The sequence below is a fragment of the Staurois parvus genome, unplaced genomic scaffold, assembly GCF_062004578.1.
Source record: "Staurois parvus isolate SC_StPar_1 unplaced genomic scaffold, SC_StPar_1.0 ptg000448l, whole genome shotgun sequence".
Classification (NCBI taxonomy): Eukaryota; Metazoa; Chordata; class Amphibia; order Anura; family Ranidae; genus Staurois; species Staurois parvus.
In genome coordinates this window covers 1,339,529-1,360,167 of record NW_028318244.1, presented here as the reverse complement: position 1 = coordinate 1,360,167, position 20,639 = coordinate 1,339,529, and the positions used below count along the sequence as shown (strand labels likewise).

The 20,639-nt window shown below is 45.5% G+C and overlaps 1 protein-coding gene across 1 annotated transcript in view; it reads right to left on the bottom strand.

Annotated features, from left to right (window-relative positions):
• LOC149453540 (uncharacterized) overlaps window positions 1–20,639 on the bottom strand; it is a 109,845-nt gene that overhangs the window by 66,391 nt on the left and 22,815 nt on the right. The window contains exon 2 of the mRNA XM_089688170.1: window positions 8,205–8,357. Within this exon, the coding sequence (XP_089544296.1) occupies window positions 8,205–8,335 (131 nt within the window). The 5' untranslated portion in view covers window positions 8,336–8,357. The remainder of the gene's footprint in view (window positions 1–8,204; window positions 8,358–20,639) is intronic.

The following is a 20,639-nucleotide window of genomic DNA, read 5'->3' as shown; positions in this document are numbered from 1 at the left end:
TTTGCTCCTGCAGGGGATAAAAATCCTTCCTGATCCCCCAAGAGGCAATCGGATATTCCCTGGATCAAGTTTACCTATAAATGTTAGTATCCAGTTATATTCTGTGTATCCAAGAAACAATCCAGGACTTTTTTAAAGCAATCCACGGAGCTGGTCAGAACCAACTCTTGAGGGAGTCTATTCCACATTTTCACAGCTCTTACTGTGAAGAAACCTTTCCATGTTTGGAGATTAAATTTCTTTTCCTCCAGATGTAAAAAGTGCCCCCTTGTCCTCTGTGATGACCTCAGGGGGAATAGCTCTACACTGAGTTCACTATATTGACCAGTGCTGATCTCCATGCCTCGTATCAGTTTGGTTGCCCTTCTCTGTACTTTCTCCAGTTCCCCAATGTTCTTTTTGTGAATTGGTGCCCAAAACTGAACTGCATATTCCAGATGAGGTCTTACTAATGACAAAAGAAGAGAGGAGAAAGGCGCCTCTAAGTGTAAACTGTAAACTTGGTTTATTGCACATAAAAGAGGACAACTTACAGGAGGGTAGATTAAAAAAGGCACTTCAATATACATCAAAGGGAATCCACCATGGTGAGCAGCATGGTGTGCAGTCCTGGATGATGATCTGTCATCTGTCAGTGTCAGGCATTATGGCCGGCAAGATGGAGGAGGTCTGGCACCAAGGCTTGGAACACACAGCAGAGCACAGCTTGTGTGTGATGACGACTCCGGGCGTCGTAGCGATGCCTTTCCAGAGCACGCGCTGTGAGATAGCAGTCCTAGCGCACTCCTTTGTCCAGCTGACGGAATTGAGTGGGTTGAGTCCCATGACCTCCTAAATAAATAGAACTGTCAGGGCTCCGGGTATGACCAGAGGTGTGTGGACTGACACAGCGAAACGCAGGCTTCATGTATAGTATAAACAATACAATTTATTAAAGACTAAACAACACAAACGCAGTGCAAAGTAAACATAACAGTGCAAACAACCCAACCTCCAACAGATAACCATATATACAAATCAAACGTAGTCGGGCAGGCCGGGTCGGTAGCAAACGGACAAACAGGGTACCAGGAGCGAGCGGAAGAGTGGTCAGGAATAGCCGAGGTCAGGACAGGCAGAGTTCGTTCAGAGTCAGGATCAAAGCAGAGTCAGGATCAGGCAGGAAGCAGACAGAATGCAGGTACAGGAGATCATGGGAAACATACACCAAGGCACTGACTGCAGGTCTGGCCATTCCTTAAATACACCTCCTGCAATCAGCCTCAGGTGATGACTGATTGCAGGAGTGAGCTTTTGGTTGCTGAGAGCACCCGCTGACCAGCCCTGGTACTGCAGCCCACACGGCAGATGAGTCCCACCACTAATGGTGAGTCCATTCCTGACAAGAACGGTCCTAAAACTTATGGGTTAATTTCCCTGGTTCCCTTCAAGGCAGGCAAGTTGATAGCAGGGCAGACTCAGGAATACTCAAAGACGTTCAATCACTTCCAAACAGAGCACAAAATGGAACTCCAATGGCCGTTTCACCAGACACTTCTGATAGCAGACATCCATGCGTTATACATGTGATCCGGGTCAAAAGGTATCCCAGAAAGATCCAGGCCGGACTTTGCTTCGGCGTTCCCGTGACTTCAAAACGATAACTCTTCTGCTGCTTGGTAAGCTAGAGAGACATCTGGGGGCTAGATAGACATCTGGGGGTAGAGAGACATCTGGGGGGTAGAGAGACATCTGGGGGCTAGATAGACATCTGGGGTTTCTTTAGGACTCTCCTAAGCCTAAGAAGGTTTGGCAGCATTTCCAGGATGGGTCAATGTCCTGTTGGCGAAAAGACCTAATTAGGCAACACCCACTTGTTGAGCCTCTTTATTTGAAGGAACTAAAATCCACCAAGTGAAAGGATGGGCCAAGGACAGACAGGATTGGTAGGAAATGGCTAGGTAATGCCAGATGTCCTCCAGCCAGGAACTGAGGTGAGTTCTATCTGCACATTGTGAGAAGCTCAGAGTAAGCCATTTCAGTACAAGAGAAGAACCTTCACAGAAGGCTGGAGTTCCACTCTAAATATCCCATTGTGCTCAGATATGGTGGTTTTTTTGGTTCAGATCATGGATTGCATTAGCTCAGATCTTGAACTGCTAAAACACACATACAATTCAGAAAATAAAAACCCAACCCTGCTTCTCTGGCAGCTGGCCAGACATTATCACACGAGCAGTCGCTTCCTAAACTTTGATCCAAGGTTCAGTGTTTGGTGAATGTGGAGGTAATTGGAAGACTTCCTGCCCACCGCTTTACCTTCCTGCCCTGTCATTGTAGCTCCACTCTATGGAATCGTCTTGCGGAATTGGCTGCTTTTTCCTGACAGATGTTAACAGCTGCATGCGTTCTGCAAGGCCGTCCAACTGGTGTAACTGATTACCGTGTGCGTCCTGCAATCACAAAGGTTACGTTCCAAGAGGAATCACAGAACATTTCCAAACAGCGAAGGAAATACCGGCGCAGGGCAATATCTCTGAGTCAAACCATAAAATGATATTCATTAATAAGACATCTGATCCCCACGTAGAGGTGGGGCAGATCCATACTGACAATCTGTCGCTATTCCGCATGGTTTATCGGCTCGCAGAGATAAATTGGAACCAGACTAGTGATACAGAAAACATACGAATTTTCATTCATTGCAAAAAAGTAACTGCTACCAAAAAATGACTCTAGGAATATCCCCCCCAAGTATCAATAACTTCTTCATCTTAACCTTTAGGGCCAATTCACACTATCACATTGCGGTGATATGACACCCCAGTATACCTCGCCAAAGAACATGTGTTATCACCCACATGGAAGAAAAATATATTTGAAATAAATTTTAAAAATATTCTTCCCATAAATATTGACATATACAGGGTGCAGCAACATAACTTCCTTTTTTGAAATGCGTGCCATTCAGGCTGTAGCGGCCATAGCGGGGCGGGAGTGGTCTCAGGCAACAGGCGTAGTTCTAAAGTTTTCCGGACCGGAAATCAATTGTTACGTGGGTCACTACGTTCAGACAAACCGCAAGTACGACAAGACGAAGAGCTGGAGTCCCTCGACCCATCAGATCACCTGAGAACATCGATGCAGTGAGAGCTTCAATCTTGCGATCCCCGCAGCGTTCTGCGCGCAAACATGCGTCTGCCCTTGGACTTTCAGATCATTCAGTGAGGCGAATTCTTCACGATGACCTTCATTACCATCCGTTCAAGTTGGCAATTGTGCAGGAACTCTCCGAACGCGACTTCAATTCTCGGAGGAACGCATGTGAGGCAGTACTCGAAAACGTCCCTGAGGACGCAATTGTTTTTTACAGTGATGAAGCCCATTTTCACTTGATTGGATGCGTCAACAAACAGAACATGCGCTACTGGGCCGACACCAATCCTCGAGAATTGCATCAAAGGCCTTTGCATTCATCTAAAGTCACAGTGTGGTGTGCAATTGCCTCAGCTGAGATTATTGGTCCCTGGTTCTTTGAAGAAAATGAGGTCACAGTGACAGTGAATTCAGACCGGTATGTGAACATGTTGGAGGAATTTGTTTTTCCACGACTTGATGAATTGGACTTAGGGGACATTTGGTTCCAACAGGACGGAGCAACGGCTTCAAGAGCACTTCAAGAGCATCAATGGCTGTTTTAAGGGAACACTTCCCGGAGCGCCTCATCTCAATGAGGGTCGATTTGGAGTGGCCAACCCTCTCCCCCGATTTGGCCCCTTGCGACTTTTTTTTGTGGGTTTTTTTGAAATCCCGCATTTATGTAAACTGCCCAAGGACCCTACAAGACCTGAAGGCCAACATCCGCGCAGAAATTGCCCACATACCCGCTGCTATGCTGGTAAGGGTCATGAAAAACGCCAGAAATCGGCTTATTCAGTGTATGGACAATGGGGGGCGTCACCTACCTGATATGATTTTCAAAACTGTGTAAAACAGAACTTTAGATATGTACCTACATTATTAAAGACAATAAAAACAATTCTGATTCATAAAATGGGTTTTATTGCTTTTTGAAAAAAGGAAGTTATGTTGCCTCACCCTGTATTTGAAATACTACAATTTTGGTCGTATTCAATATATTTCAAAATATATTTCAATACATATATATATATTGCATGTTGAAATGTGTTTTTTATATATTACGAAATATATGAAAAATATTTTTTAAAATATATATTTTTTAAATATATTCTTCAGATTTTTTTAAGTCATGTTAACATATATTTTTACATATATTTGTAAATGCATTATAAAAATGTAGACTAAATGTATTTTTAAAGACACAGTATATTTGAAAATGTATTTTAAAAATATTTTTCATATATTTTGTAATAAAAGTGCATTTCAACATGCAGTGTGTGTGTGTGTGTGTGTATATATATATATATATATATATATGTATATATATATAATTTATTGAAATGGGCAGCACAGTGGCAAAATGCTCTAGAGTTCAGTGGCGTTGTGCTTTACACTCCTAGATCCGATGCTTTGCATTGCACTTGGTGATGTAAGACTTGAATACTGCTGCTCGGCCATGGAAACCCATTCCATGAAGCTCTCTACACACTGTTGTTGTGATATTCTGAAGGCCACACCAACTTTGGAGGTCTTTAGCTATTGACTCTGCAGATAGTTGACGACTCCTGTGCACTGTGCGCTTCAGCATGCGCTGACCCCGCTCTGTCATGTGACGTGGCCTACCACTTGGTGGCTGAGTTGCTGTTGTTCCCAGTTGCTTCCACTTTGTTATAATACCACTAACAGTTGACCGTGGAATATTTAGTAGCCAGGAAATGTCACGGATGGACTTATTGCACAGGTGACAACCTATCATGGTACCACGCTTGGAGTCACTGAGCTCCTGAGAGCGACCCATTCTTTCACTAATGTTTGTAGAAGCAGTCTGCATGCCTAGGGGCTTGATTGTATACACCTGTGGCCATGGAGGTGATTGGAATACCTGAATCCAATGATTTGCAGGGGTGTCCCAATACTTTTGGCAATATAGTATATCTGTGCTTCCTCCACCACTGTAATTACCCCAACACTCATCATATCACTGGTCATCAGGGGGCAGCTCTGACATAAGGAAGCAAAGCCCTGTCTCTACCAAAATGGCCACCTCCACACAAAGACATAGTGCACAACAACAGGACATGGTAGTCAATGATGGGAAAAAGATCACTTGTTTTTTTTAGGCTTGGCTTCCATAATACAGGTCCTCTTTAAATGGAATGTATATATAATATATAATACTTTTACATAGACATGTAAAAGGAAACAGCTTGGCCTACATCATCTTATTAGTGTGTGTTAATGTTTTAAATGTGATTTTATATGATACAATTCTATATGAACATGGGAGCCATCATATTGCTCATTACATTTGCAGACACTGCTTCCTACTTGGCAGTGTTACGCATTGGAGGCTCATTTAATACAATGCACTGGCAATGTGGCTGATGTTTGATCTCAGCAGGGGTTATGTAGGAAGCAGAACACTGAACCTCAGAGAGCTGGACCCAATTGGTAATCCACTAACACACCAAAATGATTAGTGGATCCCAGGGGCGGACTGAAAACTCATGGGGCCCCCGGGCAATAGGAGATCATGGGGCCCCTGTGTCCTTGCCCAAACTCAAAAAAGCCTATAAAAAAGGTACCAGGGGCATCTCATGGGGCCCCCTACTGACCCCGGGCCCACGGGCAGTGCCCGAGTTTTCAAATGGTCAGTCCGCCCCTGGTGGATCCAGCCATACTTGCCAACATTATAGTCCCATCTTGGGTTTACTCCACCCACAGTCAGCCTCAGGCTCACCCAGTCATCAGGTAGCCCCATTCAGCCCCTGTCAACGTATTGGAGTAGCCCACCCAAGCCTCCACCTGTAATTCTGCTGGGACCAGGGGCGGACTGACCATTTGGAAACTCGGGCACTGCCTGAGGGCCCGGGGTAAGTAGGGGGCCCCATGAGATGCCCTTGGTACCTTTTTCATAGGCTTTTTTGAGTTTGGGCAAGGACACAGGGGCCCCATGATCCCCTATTGCCCGGGGGCCCCATGAGTTGTCATTCTGCCCCTGGCTGGGACCACCCACACCATAACGAATGCTCCACTGTGTTACTGCACATTGTAGCTTAAATAAGGGTGGCACTGTGATCCCGGGACATAGCCCGGGACACACCATCATTGAGACTGAGGTCCAAGATGCGGGACTGTTCTGGAAAATCTAGGACAGTTGCCATCTATCGACCAAGCAACTTTCCTACCCTACGTCCCTCCATGTGATATGACATTAACTGCTGCCTCCATTTCTTGTATAAGTGTTGGAGGAACACAAAGTGATAGAAAATCTCCCCAATGGAATCACAGTAGCAGAAGGAGACAATCCGTTGTTCTTTGGTTCTCATGTGCTAACAAGAAGACATCTTGACAGGAGGAGAGAGCATAGAGATGAGATTGTCAGACTGCTGCTTCTCCTTTGAGTTACTGCACAAGTACAGCAACTCACACAAGGGTGCAGTGTGATCCCAGGACATAGCCCAGGACTCAGCATTGTCAGGACTGAGGTCCAGGATGTGGGATTGTCCTGGAATATCTGGGACAGTTACCATCTATTGATCCTGCAATTCAGACTAAACAACTTCCCTACCCTTCATCACCCCATGTGATATGCAGGGGCGGACTGACCATTTGAGCACTCGGGCACTGCCCGTGGGCCCGGGGTCAGTAGGTGCCCCATGAGATGCCCCTGGTACCTTTGATAGGCTTTTTTGGGTGTGGTTTGAGTGTGGGCAAGGACACAGGGGCCCCATGATCCCCTATTGCCCGGGGGCCCAATGAGTTGGCAGTCCACCCCTAGTGATATGACATCGACTGCTCCCTCCATTTCCTGTATAGGTGTCAGAGGAACAGGAAGCAAGTGAAAATCTTCCCGATGGAGTCACAGTACCTACATTTGACTTGGTATCAGTCCCTGTACAGCAGAGCTCAGACTGGGGAAGGAATAAGTAGCACAAGGGACCAGTCTGTTGCTCTGTGGTGCTCATGTGTTAACAAGGAGACATACTGATTGGAGGAGAAATTAGAGAGACAAGCTCATCAGTATGCTGTATCTCCTTTCACTGTCCAATTACAGGCTAGGGGAGGGACAAGCAGGGCTGCTGTTAGAAACCACGGGGCCCCATACAGCCAACTTGACAGGGCCCTTCAAAGAAAACTTTGCTTTGTTTACTATGCTTCAGTTATGAATAATCACAGTGAGTGATCAGTACAGATCACTCATTGTGTTCATTTAGAAAAAAAAAGGGGCATGTAAATGTGAGGAGGGAACTTGGCAGCACTGGGGGGCACAGGGGGAAATGTATGGTGCACAGGGAGGTTGATGAGTGTGCCAAGGCAATTACTGGAAACAATCCCCTGTATGGCTCTCTCTGCAGCAGCTGAAAGTCAGCAGGAGGGAGTGGAGAAGAGGTGCAGGGAAAGCCATACAGGGGATTGGTTGCAGTAATTGCCCCCTCCCCCACCGTGCCAATTACCCTCCCTGCCTACATCCAATTCACCCAGTTGCCTGGGCCCCCCCTGCTGGCCTGGGCCCTGTACAGGAGAACTGGTGGTACCCCCTTATCCACACCCCTGGGGACAAGACCTGTAAGTGTTAATGAACTGGAGTATTTATTTCAGGTACTTATATAGTGCTGTCAATTTACACAGCACTTTACATATATATTGTGCATTCACGTCGGTCCCTAACCCTCAAGGGGTGTACAATCTAAGGTCCCATGTATACAAATATTAGGGTCAACTTAGGATCCAAATAACCTACCAGCATATCCTTGAAGGGTGGGAGGAAACCCATGCAGGTACAGGGAGAACATGCAAACTCCAAGCAGGTAGTGCTGTGATTGGGATTCAAACCCATGACCCTAGTGCTGTTAGACAGAAGTGCTAACCACTTAGCCACTGTTCTGCTCAGTAACAAAAAAGCAGATTGCTTGCCCTGCCAAGCAAGGCTGTGCTGTGTAGCAGTGCTGTAAATCATAGGACTGGATGAACAGAAGTATAAATTAATACTAAAGTACACATTCTGTGTATTTAGCAGCTTGCCTAGAGTTCAGCTTTAGAAATTGTTTAACCAATTGTTTTCATTTTTTTTTTGAACCTACCTTTTGCAGAATGAGCAGTACACGAGAATCGTGGCTGACACCAGAACCACGTTAAGTAGCACCAACGCCAAGGAGAGAGTGCCATCTTTTCCACTTGTGTAATGCAGGAAATGGTCTGCAGAGGGAGCCATGGAACCACAGTCTGCACCTTTTCTGCAAAGCAGAGATGTGGATTGAATTAGTCCACATATTTACACCAACGCCAAATCAACAGAAGAAAACGTGTTACTTATTTCCCAGCCAAGTGTTTGAAATTATGCAAGGGTCTGTAATAGCTGCATCAGATGTATGCATAGCGTATGTACCACAAATATTGCCCATTGTTGCAACTATTAGTTTTATTATGGCGGGTGTTTTGATGTACATAGCAACAATTTCTTCATGGGAGGTATGACATCACACCATGTAATACAAATTCAGGGATAGGAATGAGCAAATCAGGCAAAGGAGGTTTGGCAAACGCAGGAGCACCCATCCAAAGCTCCAAGTCCCTTTGACATCTATGGTATGGGTAGTTGGGCACTGCCATGTGGGACATGTGCGAGACATATACTGATGAAAAAAAGTTAACCAAAAAAAATTCAACCGGTGGGTAGCTTGCCTTTTAATGCAGCTTAATGGACATTAAAAACACACAATTCCTTTATATAACATTACCCAGGAAATCATCTGCTGCTACTCCCATCGCAAATGACAGATCCCTGCTGGCTTTGGTCAATGACATTACCCAGGAAATCATCTGCTGCTACTCCCATCGAAAATGACAGATCCCTGATGGCTTTGGTCAATGACATTACCCAGAAACTCATCTGCTGCTACTCCCATCGCAAATGACAGATCCCTGCTGGCTTTGGTCAATATTACCCAGAAACTCATCTGCTGCTACTCCCATCACAAATGACAGATCCCTGCTGGCTTTGGTCAATGACATTACCCAGGAATTCATCTGCTGCTACTCCCATCGCAAATGACAGATCCCTGCTGGCTTTGGTCAATGACATTACCCAGAAACTCATCTGCTGCTACTCCCATCGCAAATGACAGATCCCTGCTGTCTTTGGTCAATGACATTACCCAGAAACTCATCTGCTGCTACTCCCATGGCAAATGACAGATCCCTGCTGTCTTTGGTCAATGACATTACCCAGAAACCCATCTGCTGCTACTCCCATCACAAATGACAGATCCCTGCTGGTTTTGGTCAATGACATTACCCAGGAAATCTGCTGCTACTCCCATCGCAAATGACAGATCCCTGCTGGCTTTGGTCAATGACATTACCCAGAAACTCATCTGCTGCTACTCCCACCGCAAATGACAGATCCCTGCTGGCTTTGGTCAATGACATTACCCAGGAAATCATCTGCTGCTACTCCCATCGCAAATGACAGATCCCTGCTGGCTTTGGTCAATGACATTACCCAGAAACTCATCTGCTGCTACTCCCACCGCAAATGACAGATCCCTGCTGGCTTTGGTCAATGACATTACCCAGGAAATAATCTGCTGCTACTCCCATCACAAATGACAGATCCCTGCTGGCTTTGGTCAATGACATTACCCAGGAACTCTACCAACCTGTTTACAAACAGAAGCTTATGGGGAACTGTCCTTTTGGGGTAGTAGTGCTAACGCCGCTATATTACAGACTTTCCAGCTACATCAGCCAGAGCTTCAGCCAGGCTGTTTTTTCACCTGCTCACCAAACTGCAAACACACTGGGGTTTGGGCCAAACCACTGTTCAAGACAAATCAGAAGCTCATCCCCATTCATGGATCTGGGCCAAAAATTGATGTTTCAGTTTCTGGGAAATTATGGAAATTTGTGGTTTGATGGACTACTAGACCAAACAAGTTTGGATGGATAAAATGTATCTCGAGGCATAAAGTTTCTTTGTGTTGAAGTGAGGGATCAGAACATCTGTGATAGGGCTTTCCTGAGCAGGAACGGTGGTAGAATCTCTCCACTGGAGTCCTTGGATGCAGCAAAAATGATCCCCCCCCTTGTGTTCAGTACTGCTGACAAACGCAATCCATTTAACCATCCTACATCCACATGGAACGCATGCATTTGGGGGGTCAGCAATCTGTGGGTTATAACAGGCAGTGAGGAGGTTACATATCCAGGAGCGGACTGACAACTCATGGGGCCCCCAGGCAATAGGGGATCATGGGGCCCCTGTGTCCTTGCCCAAACTCAAAAAAGCCTATGAAAAGGGTACCAGGGGCATCTCATAGGGCCCCCTACTGACCCCAGGCCCTCGGGCAGTGCCCGAGTTTCCAAATGGTCAGTCCGCCCCTGTACATATCGTCTCTATATACACTATATTGCCAAAAGTATTGGCCCCGCCCTCCAAATCAAGTGATTCAGGTGTTCCAATCCCCTCCATGGACACAGGTGTATACAATCAAGCCCCTAGGCATGCAGACTGCTTCTACAAACATTTGTGAAAGAATGGGTCGCTCTCAGGAGCTCAGTGACTCCAAGCGTGGTCCCGTGATAGGTTGTCCATCCGTGACATTTCCTGGCTACTAAATATTCCACGCTCAACTGTTAGTGGGATTAGAACAAAGTGGAAGCAACTGGGAACAACAGCAACTCAGCCACCAAGTGGTAGGCCACGTCACATGACAGGGCGGGGCCAGAGCATGCTGAAGCGCACAATGCGCAAAAGTCGCCAGCTGTCTGCAGAGTCAATAGCTAAAGACCTCCAAACTTTTTGTGGCCTTCAGAGTAGCCCAACAACAGTGTGTAGAGACCTTCATGGAATGGGTTTCCATGGCTGAGCAGCTGCATCCAAGCCTTACATCACCAAGTGCAATGCAAAGTGTCGGATGCAGAGGTGTAAAGCAAGCCGCCACTGGACTCTAGAGCTGTGGAGACGTGTTCTCTGGAGTGACCAATCACGCTTCTCTGTCTGGCAATCTGATGGACATGTCTGCGTTTGTCAGTTGCCAGGAGAACGGTACTTGTCTCACTGAACTGTGCCAAGTGTAAAGGTAGAGGAGGGATTATGGTGTGGGGGTATTTTCCAGGGGTTGGGCTTGGCCCCCTAGTTCCAGTGAAGGGAACTCTTAAGGCGTCAGCATACCAAGACATTTTGGACAATTTCATGCTCCCAACTTTGTGGGAACAGTTTGGGGATGGCCCCTTCCTGTTCCAACATGACTGCACACCAGTGTACAAAGCAAGATCCATAAAGACATGGATGAGCCAGTTTGGGGTGGAGGAACTTGACTGACCTGCAGAGTCCTGACCTCAACCCCATAGAACACCTTTGGGATGAATTATAGTGCAGACTGCGAGCCAGGCCTCCTCCCCCGACATCAGTGCCTGACCTCACAAATGTACTTCTGAAAGAATGGTCAAACCTTCCCATAGACACCCTCCTAAACCTTGTGGACAGCCTTCCCAGAAGAGTTGAAGCTGTTATAGCTGCAAAGAGCGGGGCCAACTCAGTATTGAACCCTACGGACTAAGACTGGGATGTCATTAAGGTTCATGTGCGTGTAAAGGCAGGCCGACCAATACTTCTAGCAATATAGTGTGTGTGCGCTTCGGTTCATTTAGTTCATCTTTTGGATAAAAATTTCATTCTCGGAGATTCGAATCCAACTAGCACATCTAGAACCTGGGTAATTTTTTTTAACTCCCCCCCACAAAAAATTGTCTGAAGGAATAAAGCAGCACATGTAGCACAGCGTGCCGAATTGTTTGTGCAGTCAAATGGCGCTAACAGTGGGAGGAGCTTACAAGGGCATACTCAACACTTTGAATGACAATTGCGCGGTCATGCAACACTGTACCCAAATTAATTTTTTACCATTTTTTTGAGACAGATAAAGCTTTATTTTGGTGGTATTTATTTACCGCTGGGATTTTTATTTTTTTTGCTATGTAAATGAAAAAGTCCAAAAATTTTGAAAAAAAGTGTTTTTTTAATAAAATTTTGCAAATAAATAATATTTCATCATAAATCTTGGCCAAAATTTATTCCGTTATTTTTTTAGTAAAAAAAAAAATCCAAATTAGTTTATAACCAAAAATTATAATTTTTAAACATTTTTTTTACATTTTTATTTTTTTTTATATTATTTTTTATTTTTATTTTTTTTTTACATACTGTCACCCTAGCAGTACAGTGTCACCATGGTGACACTGTACTACTTGTGGGGGGTGATAAAGATTTTTTTTTTTTTTTTTACACTGATTGCTTTTACACCCATATAGGATGTAAAAGCAATCATTTCTCTTTCTCTCTGGCTGCATTCTTGCACTCATTGAGAAGTACTGAGTGAGCTGTGATTGGTCCCAGCTTGTCACATGGTTGGCCTTTGTGACTAGCCTTGTACCATGTGACCTCTGTGATCATTCACAGATTTCACACGTAATAAGCAATGATGTCACAAGTGACATCTTGCTTACTACTTTGCATGTGATCACTGATTGGCCAATCAGTGATCACATGATCGGGACCTCGTATAGAGGTCCTGTCCAACGATCGGTGTTTCACTGTGTTCGGAGGACACAGCGGGCACCGGATCGCGGTGCTGCGCGCTCCCGGGGAGCGCACACAAGCAGGGTGCGGGGAGGCCGTTTATAAACGACCACCTGACCCTGCAGTGCCACCGTCTGGCCGTTTATATACAACGGCCGGTCGGGAAGTGGTTAAAGGGCTGGGAGGTGGCGGGAAGGGGTTAACCACTTGATTTACCCCCCTTACTGACCAGGCCATTTTTTGCATTATGGCTCTGCGTTATTTTAACTGACAATTGCGCGGTCATGCGACGCTGCACCCAAATGAATTTTACATCCTTTGTTTCCCATGAATAGAGCTTTCTTTCGGTGGTATTTGATCGCCTGTGCTTTATATTTTGCGCTATAAAAAAATAAAGACTGAACATTTTGAGAAAAAAATTATATTTTTGACGTTTTGCTATTAAACATGCCCAGTAAAATAATTAAAAAAATCAAATTTCATCATAAATTTAGGCCAAAATGTCTTTGCTAAAAAAAATCCCAATACGTGTAAATGAATTGGTTTACGTGAAAGTTATAGCGTTTACAAATAGTGGTGTTTATACTGGGATTCTTTTTTCTATCTTTAATTTTTACTAGTAATGGCGGCGATCAGCGACTTATAGCGGAACTGCAGTGGGCAATCTGACACTGGGGGGGAACTGACTTGGTGTCACTGATATCCCCAGTGACACCAATACAGTGATCAGTGCTAATAAAAAGCACTGACACTGTACTAATGGCACTGGACAGGAAGGGGTTAAGATCTGGGGGCGATCAAAGGGTTAACTGTGTGCTGTTTTACTATTGGGGCTGTGTGTGTTTTACTGTGTGCTGTGTGTATATTTTCACTGTAAGCACACTGCAGGGGTCAGGAGTATATAATGCTCAGGTCATGTTACAAAGTACAGGCAAAATTACCCTCTTTTCCCAGTGCAAATCACCCCCCTGCACCAAGTCCATACCCCCCAAAGATCACCTCTCCATCCATAAATTCCCCCTCCAAGCCTACCCCCTCAGTACAGACCCCCGAACACAATCCCTCAGTAAAGATTGCCCTCCCAGCACAGACTGACCCCCACCAACACAGACCCTTAAGTACAGGCTCTTCTCCCAGCACAGACCAACTTCTCCAACACAGACCCCTCAGTAAAGATGGATCCCCCCAGCAAAAAGCCTCAGTACAGATACCCCCCAGCAGAGATTCCTCAGCACAGACTGACCCCCCAGCACAGGCCACTCAGTGCAGACAAAACCACCCGGCACAGACTCCTTAGTACAGAGGGGCCCCTCCAGCACAAACCCCTCAGTACAGAGCTACCCCCAGCACAGACCTCTCAGTACAGACAGGCCCCTCCAGCACAAACCCCTCAGTACAGACAGACCCCTCCAGCACAGACCCCTCAGTACAGACAGGCCCCTCCAGCACAGACCCCTCAGTACAGACCCCTCAGTACAAACGGACCCTACAGCACAGACCCCTCAGTACAGACAGGCCCCTCCAGCACAGACCCCTCAGTACAGACAGACCCCTCCAGCACAGACCCCTCAGTACAGACAGGCCCCTCCAGCACAGACCCCTCAGTACAGACAGACCCCTCCAGCACAGACCCCTCAGTACAGACAGGCCCCTCCAGCACAGACCCCTCAGTACAGACCCCTCAGTACAAACGGACCCTACAGCACAGACCCCTCAGTACAGATGGACGTCCCCCAGCACAGACCCCTCTGTACAGAAAAGTCAACCCAGCACAGACCCCTCAGTACAGAGGGGCCCCTCAGGTAGGAGCCCCCAGTACAGACAGAACCCCCAGTACAGACCCCTCAGTACAGAGGGGCCCCCCAGGTAAGAGCCCTCAGTACAGACAGGCCCCCCCAGTACAGACCCCTCAGTACAGAGGGGCCCCCCAGGTAAGAGCCCTCAGTACAGACAGGCCCCCCAGCACAGACCACTCAGTACAGATGGGCCCCCCCCAGCACAGACTCCTCAGTACAGAGGAGCCTCCCAGGTCAGATCCCTCAGTACAGATAGGCCACCCCACAGACCCCTCAGTACAGAGGGGCCCCTCAGCACAGACCACTCAGTACAGATGCCCCCCCCCCCAGGTCAGACCACTCAGTACAGATGCCCCCCCCAGGTCAGACCACTCAGTACAGATAGCCCCCCCCAGCACAGACCACTCAGTACAGATGAGCCCCCCAGCACAGACTCCTCAGTACAGAGGGGCCCCCCATGTCAGAACCTTCAGTACATATAGGCCACAACAGCACAGACCACTCAGTACAGACAGCTCCCCCCCAGCACAGACCCCTCAGTACAGAGCTAGCCCCAGCACAGACCCCTCAGTACAGGCAGACCCCTCCAACACAGACCCCTCCAGCACAGACCCCTCAGTACAGAGCTAGCCCCAGCACAGACCCCTTCGTACAGACAGCCCCCCCCAGCACAGACCCCTCAGTACAGACAGACCCCTCCAGCACAGACCCCTCAGTACAGACTCCACCCAGCATTAACCAAAACCCTCCCACCTTCCCAGCATAGAACCCCCTCAAAACCCCCCTTCCCAGGCCACCACCTCAGTAGAGAACCCCCCCCCCGTGCACATAACCCTCAATACAGACACTTCCCATTCCCCTCCCCCAGGACAGACCCTTCAGTAGTAGAACCCCCATTCCCCTCAGCACAGATGAGCTATATGAGGATTAACACCCTAAAACACATTCTGCTACTTGCCCTGAATATAGGGACATTTGAGAGACTTTTTGGCAGCCTAGCCACATACATGCCCCCAAAATCCAATGACCACCTTCAGGTTTTCAAAGGGCATATTTCCTCATATCACTTCCTTACTACCTATCACAGTTTCGGAGGCCCTAACATGGCAGGATAGTACAAACAGCCCCCCAAATGACCCCTTTTTGGACAGTAGACACCCCAAAGGATTTGATAAGAGGCATGATGAGTATTTTTCAGATATCATTACCTTGGAATGTCTACTGTCCAAAAATGGGTCATTTGAGGGAGAGGGGGGTGCTTCTACTATCCTGGCACTTCAGGGCAAACATTAGATTCTTATGCCACACATCATCCACTCTTCTAACCAGAACAAGCCTTTTCTGACACTTTTTGTTTACATGAAAAAACATTTTTTTTTGCTAGAAAATTACTTTTAACCCCCAAACATTGTTATTTTTTTTTAAAGCAATGGCCCTAGAGAATACAATGGTGGGTGTTGCAGTTTTTTATGTCACACAGTATTGTGCAGTGATTTTTCAAACACAATTTAAAAAAAAAACCAAAACACTTTTTTGGATCTTAATGCACAAAAAGAAAATATATTGCCCAATTGTTTGATAAATTATAAAAGCTGATGTTACCCTGAGTAAATAGATACCAAACATGACATGCTTTAAAATTGTGCACACCCGTGCAACGGCGCCAATCTTCGTAAATTTTTTACATAGAAAGGTGAAGCTTTAAAAAGCCTTTACAGGTCACCACTTTATATTTACACAGGAAGTCTAGTGCTGGAATTACTGCACTCAATCTCTGTTTACATTCCGATGTGGGACCGATGCTCGCTTTCACCTTTTTACACATGCGCAGTAACCTATAAATACCTATTAATGTTATATTCTGTGTATCCAAGAAAGAATCCAGGCCTTTTTAAAGCAATCCACTGAGCTGGCCAGAATCTACTCTTGAGGAAGTCTATTCCACATTTTCACGGCTCTTACTGTGAAGAAACCTTTCCATGTTTGGAGATTAAATTTCTTTTCCTCCAGACGTAAAGAGTGCCCCCTTGTCCTCTGTGATGACCTCAGGGTGAATAACTCTACACCGAGTTCACTATATGAACCACTGAGGTACAGTGGGGATCGAAAGTTTGGGCACCCCAGCTAAAAATTTGTATTAATGTGCATAAAGAAGCCAAGGAAAGATGGAAAAATCTCCAAAAGGCATCAGATTACAGATTATACATTCTTATAATATGTCAACAAAAGTTAGATTTTATTTCCATCATTTACACTTTCAAAATAACAGAAAACAAAAAAATGGCGTCTGCAAAAGTTTGGGCACCCTGCAGAATTTATAGCATGCACTGCCCCCTTTGCAAAGCTGAGACATGCCAGTGTCATGGATTGTTCTCAATCATCGTCTGGGAAGACCAGGTGATGTCAATCTCAAAGGTTTTAAATGCCCAGACTCATCTGACCTTGCACCAACAATCAGCACCATGGGTTCTTCTAAGCAGTTGTCTAGAAAACTGAAACTGAAAATAGTTGACGCTCACAAAGCTGGAGAAGGCTATAAGAAGATAGCAAAGCGTTTTCAGATGTCAATATCCTCTGTTTCGGAATGTAATTAAGAAATGGCAGTCATCAGGAACAGTGGAAGTTAAAGCAAGATCTGGAAGACCAAGAAAAACATCAGACAGAACAGCTCGCAGGATTGTGAGAAAAACAATTCAAAACCCACGTTTGACTGCACGATCCCTCCAGAAAGATCTGGCAGACACTGGAGTTGTGGTACACTATTCCACTATAAAGAGATACTTGTACAAATATGGTCTTCATGGAAGAGTCATCAGAAGAAAACCTCTTCTACATCCTCACCACAAAAATCATCGTTTGAACTTTGCAAATGAACATATAGACAAGCTTGATGCATTTTGGAAACAAGTTCTGTGGACCGATGAGGTTAAAATTGAACTTTTTGGCCGGAATGAGCAAAGGTACGTTTGGAGAAGAAGGGGCACAGAATTTAATGAAAAGAACCTCTGTGCAACTGTTAAGCATGGGGTTGGATCAAACATGCTTTGGGGTTGTGTTGCAGCCAGTGGCACAGGGAACATCTCACGAGTAGAAGGAAAAATGGATTCAATAAAATTTCAGCAAATTTTGGATGGTAACTTGATGCCATCTGTGAAAAAGCTGACGTTAAAGAGAGGATGGCTTCTACAAATGGATAATGATCCTAAATACACCTCGAAATCCACGGGGGATTACATCAAGAGGCGTAAACTGAAGGTTTTGCCATGGCCTTCACAATCTCCTGACCTCAACATAATTGAAAATCTATGGATAGACCTTAAAAGAGCAGTGCGTGACAGACAGCCCAGAAATCTCAAAGAACTGGAAGACTTTTGTAAGGAAGAATGGGCAAAGATACCTCAAACAAGAATTGAAAGACTCTTGGCTGGCTACAAAAAGCGTTTACAAGCTGTGATACTTGCCAAAGGGGGCAGTACAAGATATTAACTCTGCAGGGTGCCCAAACTTTTGCAGATGCCATTTTTTTGTTTTCTGTTATTTTGAAAGTGTAAATGATGGAAATAAAATCTAACTTTTGTTGACATATTATAAGAATGTCTAATCTGTAATTTGATGCCTTTTGGAGATTTTTCCATCTTTCCTTGGCTTCTTTATGCACATTAATACAAATTTTTAGCTGGGGTGCCCAAACTTTCGATCCCCACTGTACTTATACATGTTGATCATATCCCCCCTTAATCTCCTCTTCTCAGCCAATCATGGGTGTAAACTATGCTAGATCAAGAACTGGTTCTAGCAGCAACGTGGATGAATAAACTCTAATATTAAGTTGGAATCCCACCTGATATAAATACCCTGATAGTAAGGCTAAGGCAAGGCTCAGTCAACAATGGATGTCATCAGCAATGATGGGTGTAAATTACACCAGATGAAGAACTGTTGGCTCAGCCAATGATGGGTGTAAATAACGTCAGATCAAGAACTGTTTCTAGTAGCAGTCTAGATCATTTCACTTTAATATTAGGTTGAAATACTTCTCTATATAGATATCCTGCATTATAAGGCTAAGGCAGGGCTCAGCCAACCATGGATATTACCAGCCAATGCTGGGTGTAAACTATGCCAGGTCAAGAACTGTTGCCTCAGCCAATGAAGGGTGTAAACTATGCCAGTTCAAGAATTGGTTCTAGCAGCAGTCTAGATCATTTCACTCTAATATTAGGTTGAAATCCCACTTGATATAGATATCCTGCATTATAGGGTTGAGGCAAGGCTCAGCCAATGATGGATGTCACCAGCCAACAATGGGTGTAGATTGCGCCAAATCAAGAACTGTTGGCTCAGCCAACCATGAGTGTAAACTATGCCAGATCAAGAACTGGTTCTAGCAGCAACGTGGATGAATAAACTCTAATATTAAGTTGGAATCCCACCTGATATAAATACCTTGATAGTAAGGCTAAGGCAAGGCTCAGCCAATGATGGATGTCACCAGCTAACGATGGGTGTAAATTACACCAGATGAAGAACTGTTGGCTCAGCCAATGATGGGTGTAAATAACGCCAGATCAAAAACTGTTTCTAGCAGCAGTCTAGATCATTTCACTCTAGTATTAGGTTAGAATCCTTCTCAATATAGATATCCTGCATTATCAGGCTAAGGCAAGGCTCAGCCAACGATGGATATTACCAGCCAACGATGGGTGTAAACTACGCCAGGTCAAGAACTGTTGCCTCAGTCAATGATTGGTGTAAACTACGCCAGGTCAAGAACTGTTGCCTCAGTCAATGATTGGTGTAAACTACACCAGGTCAAGAACTGGTTCTAGCAGCAGTCTACATCATTTCACTCTAATATTAGGTTGAAATCCTACTTGATATAGAGGCAAGGCTCAGCCAATGATGGATGTCACCAGCCAACGATGGGTGTAAATTACGCCAGGACAAGAACTATTGACTCAGCCAACAATGCTTGTCACCAGCTATGGCACTACAGGATTTGAGAACAGAGAATCCCTAGATATCCCCCCAGCCAGGGGCCATCTATTGAAAGGAAGATAATATGACGGTGGATTGTGAGCAAATGCACAAAACTCAGTCTGCAAACTGATATCGTTCCGCATTTATCCAAATGCGAGATCTGAAGCAGCCACCCTGCCTGACAACTGTTAGGTTTTAAAATTTTTTTCATTCTTCTCTAATGGACAGCTGACCTCGAAATAACATCTCAGGAGGAATGTTTCTCTCTAATTCTATTAGCTGTGATTTACACGTTCCTGGTGGGGTCTAAGATTTAAGGCCAGAGCCTATTAAGTCTCTGATCTAATAAAACGCATTGGGTTACCTACTGGATGTATCTTTCCACATCAGTCTAGAAATCTCCTGGAACAACTGACCCAACAGTTTATAAAGTTGGAAATATTATTCCAAATATGATATGTTCTATCAGCCAACAGCAGCTTCTTTTTTCCATTATAGTGACTGGGATTTATTAAATATAAACTTGTGTACCGCAGACTCCTGACTGGTCCTGCTGTTTGTCCCAGGTTCCATTCCCTATTGGGTACACGGCAGCCAGGCACACAGAAGTTTATTTTTGGGGGGTTTATTGGTTGAAGAACTGAGATTAGGAATAGGGTGAGCCTTGGGATACTCCAGAACTAGTGCAACTTGAACTGAGGACACTCTCTAGTAGAACTAACTTCTTTAATATAAGCCTCTAATATTAGAGGATGTAGACAATTCAGTTTCAGGGGGATCCCACATTGAAAACCAGCCAGCAGACTCTGGAACAGTCTCTCACAAGAAAGAGGTCAAAACAGCAACTCTCCAGCATCTCTGTCAGGTCTCTATTCACTGTGTCCCTGTATACATGGATGCATCCTTCCAGTGTCAGCCAGACTCTGTACCATGAGCCTCCCAGCCAGATCCTCTGCAGACTTTACTCCAGACTGTTCTAGCTGTAAGGAAGTGGCCCCCATTTCTCCAATAGCTGGGACCGCGTTGAACCTCCTGTAGCTCCACTGGATGGTTCAGGAGGCTAGACAGCCCCTCCAGGCTGGGTCTCTCTCCATCAGGCAAAGGACCCTGCTGTTCTAGGTTCCAGACTATTTATGTACACCTCAGCCCCCTGCTGGTCA